Raw genomic sequence first — 8,826 nt, 5'->3', positions numbered from 1 at the left:
TAAAAGGTTTAAGTAAAAAAATTCAACTCATGAGAAAACTAACTCAACATCAGCGTGTAAAATCATTTTTATAAGACTCCTGCGTAGACGAAATAGTTCTCTAACAAGATATATAGATATTTTTGTACAGAAACTCAATCTATCATTACAGCAAAGACAACCAACACAAAATTAGGGTCTTGTACCACCAAAATTTTAGTACCAGAAAAGGTGGTATACAAATGCGGTTAAAACTTGAAAAAAAAAAAAAAAAATAGTTTCCTTTGCTAAACATGCAAAAGGTGGAAGAAAAACAATTGGTATACCTTCCGATAACAGTAACGTGTTTCTGGAATTGCCAGGTAACTTAAACTAAGAATGATAATAATGAAATGAATGAACAAGAATACACTTTCACACTATACATGATAGTTTTATTGTCTTCTCTATTTCAAACCTTTTCCTTCGTCTTCATTCAAAATGCGGTTCTGGAAATCACTCACCATAAGTGGCAGCCCCTCTCTAAGTGAGATTTTTGGCTCCCAGTTCAGCAGTTCCTTTGCTTTACTAATATCGGGTTTCCTCTTATGCGGATCATCAGCAGTATTTGGTCTAAATTCTATTGTAGCACTTGAATCAATTGTTTCTTTGACAACCTGTATATTTAGGAGAGAAGAAAATTTCAGCCTGAAAGTAACCAGGAATCTTACTCACCCACACACAAAAACACACTTTCAGAGAAAAACCACATGCATCTGTTGGAATCCATAAGGGAGATAATAGAAGTATAACTTGGGAAAAAACATTTCTATGCAGTCCAAAGGAATAATAGGAAGTTTCAAAGAAAGACGAACCTCAGCAAGCTCAAGCATGGTGAACTCCCCTGGGTTACCCAGGTTGAAAGGCCCCACATGTTCACCTTCCATTAATGCTACCAGTCCATTGACCTGCCATAAGAAATCGTTTTAAGTTCCTCTCTTGCATCATTTTCAACATTTCAATCCAAGGCATTTTAAGCAAGGCTTTCTATGAGTAGCACCCTAACCAAGCTAGATTTTAATATATATTAGCATGCATGCATGTATGTATGTATGTATGTATGTATGTGTGAGTATACACATATTTATGTATACGTTTGTAGTGTAATATCCATGAATGGGACCAATGTTCTGGTTTAGACGTAGAGTATTTTAGAAAATGAAATTTTGGAGAAGCTTCTTCTTTGGAAGCTTTGGTCTACTATTTTGAGGCTTCAATTACATTTCATATTATTTCTCAAGCAAAATCTTGAAACCATGATTTCATTTGGCTCATGATCAAAACAAATTTGGATCTAGGCTGCATCCATAAGCCCAATACAACAGTTTTTTCTTTTTAATAAGTTATACCAAATACAACAGTTTGAAGTCCAAAATAAAAAAAAAAAAATGAAAAACTAAAATATATATAAGTGATAGTGCACCAAGTAAATGTCATGGTAAAATTACATGAGACATAAAGCTGCCAGGCATACCAGGTCAGACACATATTGGAAGCTTCGGGTTTGCTTTCCATCCCCATATACTGTTAATGGTTGTTTGCGAATGGCCTACAATACATAGCCATTATAGTTAAAAAAAAAAAAAAAAAATAGTTCACTTATCCTTATCAAGACCATCTCATTTCTAGCGGTCGCCAAATAAAAATGTAAGAGCCACGAAAGATATTAGTTGGGTTTACAACCTGAGCAACAAAGTTGCTAACAACACGCCCATCATCTAAACACATACGAGGTCCATATGTATTAAAAATGCGAGCAATACGGACCTGTAAACATTAAGCCCAACATCAGTACCACAGGTCAATTGTAAATTCATAAAAGTGGTGAAATGGCAGGTGACAGCAACATACATAGAGTTTTAAATAAAATATCCCAACTACATCATATCTCATTTTCAATTACATTATTTACAACTTCTGTTCATATGATGGACCTGCAAAGCATTCAGACATCAGAACAGATCAAATTTCATGCCTCGACACATAATGGCAAATCAATCAGAGAATATAGGATTCTCCATAGTTGGAAGAATGCAAAACTTGCCAAGGCTTAAAACAGGCTTAGACATTCATTTTGTGCTCAGTCTACTTTTGTTGAGAGTACTCAAGCTGCCAAGCATATGAAGCACAGATATTGATACAAATACCAGAATTGGATAAAGATATGCAGCAATAAAGATATATCTGAATACCTATCCTTGTGGAATAGAGAACAGCAGAAAATTTAAATGCCTGCAAGTGTCTGTGAGTTTGAGTCAATGTGAGTGTGTACATCGCTGTAGATTTTATAACTGCCACCAAAAGGATTCTAATTTTTAGAATCATGCTCTTTTGTTGTTAAAGATTAGAACCAATTTCTGGTTAATTGGTTTCTGGGAGATAGATAAGTCCTCAAAACACAGTTTCAAGGAAATAACTGATAATGATGCAGGCCAGGGATGGTAAAATCTGAAACTATATCATACAAATAGATATCCATCTGTAATTATCTGAAGGCAAACAACAGGATAATTAAGATGACATAAAATATTCAATTATTAAGTAATAATTGATTGACTTACTCAATTATTAAGTTCCTTTGTGTTTAATGAGGTGTCTTTGGCTGGAAATGAATGGGAGATGTTTTGAAGACAAAGAGCGTTCTTTCGGAGAACTTTAGAATTTTTTCTTTTCTACTTTGTGTTTGTGGGCTAGGATTTTTGTAAGGAATGATGACAATGTACTGAATCTGTATTAGTCTTTTCCTGCTTCTAGAGTGTAGTAGGTATTTCCTTTGTATACTTCTTGTGTCCTTGAGTTGTGCCTATTCTTGGTAATAAAATATCTTATTATTTATCAAAAAAAAAAAAAAAAAAAAAAAAAAGAATGAACCTCAAAGTTCGATCTCCGATGCGCCTTGAGAGTTTCATGGTATTCTCATTAGGCTTTGATGCATGTGATTCCCGTAAAGTTAAAATATGGGCGACTTTAAGCAGATCTAGGTCAATATATGCGAGTAAAACAACTGAAATCGAAATATAGAATTAGTATAACTTCTGGATAGGTAATTGTATAGCTATTGTACATGTAAATCTTAGAATCAGTTACCTCAACATCTGCACCTCGGTGATAATCCATTGCTAAGGTTTCGGCTGTCCGCTTTCCTTCATCGTAGCAGCTCCTCTCACCTAAACATTTTCAATGTCTCATAAACAAACCAAACGACACCAATGCCTCATGAATTGAACAACATCAACAATGATCCATCTTAAAGACCTCGCCTTATCACTAAACTACCATCTCACCTATTGGATTCACGTTTCCCCAATAAGTCTCTTTCTGGGGATGCTCAAGTGGGTCGCCATAAACCTCACTCGTACTCGTAAGCAAAAACCTAGCTCCAATTCTCTTTGCCAGGCCCAACATATTCAAGGTACCCATCACATTAGTCTTGTAATCACAGTTAAGGACCTCAAAATACTTCAAAATCAATGCATAAACAATCCCAATTGCCTGTTTGTATTAGTTTATCAAATTCACAACAAAACCATTGGATTTTTTTTTTTCTTTGATAAGTGAACCATTGGAAAAATTAAAACAAAAAAAGAAGAAATTTGTAAAGGATATGATGGTCTTGACGGGATTATACTTATAATGAACGGGCGAGGCCGGGCAAGCCAAGTGGTAGATCTGATCCACCTCAAGAAGTATCGGCTCCACGACGTCGTGGCGGATAAGCTCGAACCTCGGATTCCCAAAGCGATGAACCAAATTTTCCTTCCTCCCGGTGAAGAAATTATCGATGACTATCACATCGTCCCCTCTGTCGAGAAGCTTATCGACGAGGTGGCTGCCGACGAATCCGGCACCACCGGTGACCACAATCCTCGATCTCTTCCGCGGGATCCCGGCCGGGACCCGCCCAAGCTTGCCATGATTAATCGGGGGATATTGAGCGAAGTTAGAGACCTGGTCGCGTTGGGGCAGACCGGAAGAGAAGGAGCGAGGGACGGAAAAGGAGTTGGGCTCGGAGGGGCCGAAGCGGGACAGGGTTGGTTGTAGAATGAAGAATGTGGAGCCAATAAGAATGCCGACGAGGATGAAGAGGAGCCTCTGTTCTTTAAAGAGGTAGTTTATAGATCTGGGGATGGGAAGGGATCTGGGGTGTTTGAGGGTTTTGGGCGAGTATGGCGCGGTTGGACCCATGGACATCTCCTCGTCTCGTCTGTGATTAATGCTGGATTGCTTATGTAACTGTTTCATGCTGGCAACTTCAACTTCAACCCCACTGTCTCTGTGCTGTGCCTGGTTTGAATAACCAAGGATGGATTATCTTCGGAGCTTCTACCCAAGCGTTAGGCGCAAATAGTTTTTGTCTGGGTCGATTGGATCGGAAGGATTTGAAGCGCCGAAGCTGTGTGCATCGATTTCTGATTGTGTTCTCCTTCAGTCGGTACGAGGAAGGACCCGTTTCTTCAAGAACTGTCGCGTTGGTATTGATCGGTAGAGTGGTTAGAAAGGTAGTGACAGGCTAACAACCATTTACAACTTATAAATTATTTTAAATATAATAATTTTTTTTATATTTAAATACATAAAAACAAAAATTAAAATCAAAATCAATTTTAAAATAATATTATTTTATTAAATAGTTGTATCCAAATTATTATTTAATAATAATTTTATCATTTTCCAATTAGAAAGGGAAGCTTCAGCGGTTTCTGACGCTACATTTTTAGAGTGAATTTGGATCTTGAGTTGAGTTGAGATGATAAAATATTGTTAGAATATTATTTTTTAATATTATTATTATTATTTTAAAATTTAAAAAAGTTAAATTGTTTATTATATTTTGTATTGAGATTTGAAAAAGTTATAATAATAAATTGAGATGAGTTGAGAGTAGTTCATGTTCCAAACGAAGTCTTAATCATGTTTTTCTAGTGGTACTAATTTAACATTACATGTTAAAATAATTGTTTAAATTTTAAATATTAAATGATAGATGGTGAGTTGAAATTAGATTAAAATTAAAAATTTAATAAAATATTATTATTTGTTTAAAAATTTAAAAAATTTGAATTATTTATTATAATTATTCAAGTGGCATGAACTTCGATGGCACATCTGACACGTCCCTTTGTGCAGTGTGAAATGCAGGATCTACTCAGCGTGCCTCTTTATCCTTGACACACGGCATTCTCTTTTTGAGTCCATGCCCTACGTCTTCTCTCATTTTGTATCCCCGTAAGCGCCACGTCCCTTCTTCTTCCCCTTTCATCTTCTCTTCTTGCCCTCCCTCTCCTTACTCTGTCCCTTTCATTTTCTTCGGCTTTCAAGTTACTCACCCTCCTTTTACTTGCTAACTTTTGCTTTCCTCCATTCACATGACTCCCCATAACACCTTTTGTTATGCTTTCGGGGTGCGTCGACCATCTGGCATCCCTTGCTGCCACGAGGCCTCTCAATCCACTGACTTCAAAGGGAGTCAATGGGTAGCAACCCTTCACCAATGGAGTTGGACTTTGTGAGAGATTAACTCAGGGTCCCTAATTCAGTTAAGTTGAGGCTCCATTTGGGTAGTGGAGTATTTTACTATTCAATATTTTATCATTACTTTTCATGTACTTTTTATAATTTTTTTATTACTATTCATTACTATTCAATATTTTATCATTATTTTTCTATTATCATTCATAGAATATTTGGAATTATCTCACTACCCAAACGCAACCTGAGCCTTCCTGACTCTCATGAAGGAACTGTGAACCATGATGATTTAGCCAATTGAATGGGGCTATCGACATGCTTGAGATGGGATTGAAGCTTCCCTTTTGTCGCCTCATTCGCAACGTTTTAAGCTATCCCATATCGACATGCTCGAGATGGGATACTTGTTCTGATTCGTTTCATCCTTAGGCGAATCAGCTTGTGCCAAGCTTCATACGAGTTCTTCTCAAAGATTAGGCTTTTCAATGTTTGTAATAGTCTAACAAGCTTGAATCATGGAAAAACTCAGTAACTACAAGAATGACGGACCAACATTCTGTATTGCAACCAGCCAAAAATCCATCAAGGCCTGAAGCTGAGTCCACAGGTGTAGAAAAAATTGCATCTTTTAATTCCTTAATAGTTGGCTTTTCTAACAGCAGCATATTATTTTCCTCTGTCACCAAAGCAAGAATTAAATCAAGAAAAGCAGTTGAGATATGAACTTTTCTAAAAGTTGTTTCTAGAAGTAATCCACCGCTACCATGTCGCTAAAGAGAAGTTTTAAAGGTTAGTAGCATTCCAATCACTCGCATTTTCTAAACTTAACATAATTTTCAATCCTAGAGGGACAGGGTGTTATATCAATGGGTTGGAGGAATTGGATGCTAGTCAGACATTCCACGCAAACTAGTTTTTGATTAAGCTACAAACAATCTTTTTTTTTTTAATTAGCACTAGGTGTCCGGGAACAGTATCCTGACCAATCCCAAAAGTGCACAGACCCTTGACAAGAAGTTTCCCACAAGTACACCTCAAGCTACAAACAATCTTTAAAAACATGTTATAAGTGAAACGAGGGCTGGTTAGAATAATAATGCAGCTACGTCCCCCACATGACCAAGATATAATAACAACTATAAACAACTCTATGTAGCACAACCAAGGGATGATAACAACTACTTAAGGAACTAATTCTTAAAAGGGATGAAAATGTTTAGATAACTAAGCATCATTGGTGATTACACTGAAGTACTACAAAGAGAAACTATACACTACCAAAGGTCATGTAGACAAATAGCCCTAAAAAATTGTCTAATATCTTCTACACCACACTAGGTGTAATACATCCCTATAATAAATAGCAACTCAAAAGTAAAGAAAACAACAGAATTCAAAATATAAGATAAACTAAAACAACCTACTATTTGTTCTTTTCTTTTTCCATAGTTATAAAATTTAATTAAAGTTTACTAACGGTTCAACTACTCAGACGTTGCACGGTCAGCTTTCTTCGTTGTTTTTAGTTTTACCAATGGCTATCTCTCAAACACTTTCTTGAATGGCAGTCAGGTGCCCACATTCAACCTTCCTTCCAAATCCTGCACTATCAATCGAATTGGTCAAAACTGAAAACTAGACAAACATATCAAATCAAACACAACATACCCAAACATGGAAACGGATACACAAACACACCCACCCACCCACACACACACACACACACACACACATATATCTAAGTACCTTGACTGAAGCTTCACCAAACGAACATGTTTATTATGGCGAGAAAGGTCGAGTTAACACACACACACACATCTAAGTACCAAGACTGAAGCTTCACCAAATGAACAGGTTTATTAAATTATTATAGCTAGAAAGGTCAAGTTAACATCTTAAAATGGAGATTAAATATAATTTCATTGAGGTGTTTTATGTTTGCATTATAAAAATAATCTCCAAGGACGAAAATGTGCGCCTTAACTAGAAGATTGAGGATAGGTTGGCTGCATGAATAAAATACATGCAACTCCAAATAACCCAAAACTGCAAACCAACAATGTTATAAATTAAGGTTTAACAAATCCATTCATATCTTCATTGCCCACATCAGATATGTATACAAATTACAGAACTTACTGATCAAATTGACAAGATCCAGGAAGAAAGTATGTGAATACTAGTGCCAAATTGTTCCATTTCTCATGTAATGAAAAATAAAAGTTTGCAAAATTATCCAAATAAATAAAACTTTGTTTTTTTTTATCAGTAAATAAAATGTTATTGATTATAAAAATAGGCAAAACCTAAGTACACGGGTCATATACAAGAGCAATGCCTGGAAGTGATATTCTAGTGATACAACTTTGTGTTATAAGTTATTGCTAGCAGCTATCTAGTCTTGTAAGCTTTGGCAAACTTCGTCTTTCTTTTCTTCACTACTTTAGGCACTTTCCTCTTCCGAACCTCCCTCTTCTCTTCTTTTGACTTTTTTTTTATTCTCTTTTCTAGCAACTTTCTTATCCACAGGAACCTCTAACTCAGTTTCTGGGGAGGAACTCTCTTATGTATCGTTTGAGTTCTCTTCATCACTAACTTCTTGAGACTCGTTTACACTCGTGGGAGGACTAGACCGAGCAACTGGATTAACAGAGGAATCTTTACCAGGATTTGCTTCCTTTTCAATGGGAGTATGCTGAGCAATTGAAAGAGCATGCTTGAGTCCCGTGATCTTGACAGTCACGAAGATGAGGATGTGATGAGATCATGATGGTATGAAAAGATGATGAGATGATAAACGGTGAGATGATGATGAGTATCCTGAGGTAAAGAGATGAATCATAATGGTTATGAAGATGATGTAATGTATTATGATGATATTTAAAAGATGATGTAATGATAAATGATATGAAAAGATTTTGAGCTAACCTAAGCAAATCAGTAAGGGTAAAACCCAACACCTTGGCGTACAATGCGAAGGCGAGCAGGTCTGCTACCTGCTTGCATTCCAAAGGTGGACAAGCTTAAATTTGTCGATTTTTAATATATATATATATATATATATATAAATCATAATATCATATATATTAAAAAAAAACCCTAACTATAATACAATTTTTTCTCTTTCAATCTCTCTTATGTCATTTCTTTCCTTTCTAGCAGACATCCCTCTCCCCCTCTCTCTTCACCCCCTCATCCATCTCTTTTCCTCATTCCTTTTAGACTTTCTCACCTCAATGGCTACCATCCCTTTTTCTCTTTTTTTTTTCTTCTCCTCCATGTTTCTCATCTTCTCCTCCTCTTTTTAACTAACTTCTCATTCTTTCCTTTATCGTGGGT

At 36.2% G+C, this 8,826-nt stretch overlaps 1 protein-coding gene across 1 annotated transcript; it reads right to left on the bottom strand.

Annotated features, from left to right (window-relative positions):
• Positions 1 to 282: 282 nt before the first annotated feature.
• LOC121265335 (UDP-glucuronic acid decarboxylase 1) lies at positions 283 to 4,524 on the bottom strand. The gene is made up of 7 exons (XM_041168923.1): positions 3,625 to 4,524; positions 3,303 to 3,450; positions 3,106 to 3,185; positions 1,702 to 1,785; positions 1,493 to 1,567; positions 834 to 926; positions 283 to 635 (listed from the first exon to the last, which is right to left on the bottom strand). The coding sequence occupies exons 1-7, from the start codon at positions 4,258 to 4,260 to the stop codon at positions 426 to 428; spliced, it is 1,326 nt and encodes a 441-aa protein (XP_041024857.1). The 5' UTR covers positions 4,261 to 4,524; the 3' UTR covers positions 283 to 425.
• Between the last annotated feature and the right edge of the window lie 4,302 nt (positions 4,525 to 8,826).

The sequence above is a fragment of the Juglans microcarpa x Juglans regia genome, chromosome 5D, assembly GCF_004785595.1.
Source record: "Juglans microcarpa x Juglans regia isolate MS1-56 chromosome 5D, Jm3101_v1.0, whole genome shotgun sequence".
NCBI lineage: Eukaryota > Viridiplantae > Streptophyta > Magnoliopsida > Fagales > Juglandaceae > Juglans > Juglans microcarpa x Juglans regia.
Note: the sequence above shows the minus strand (reverse complement) of the source record. Positions and strands in the feature narration are given on the sequence as shown.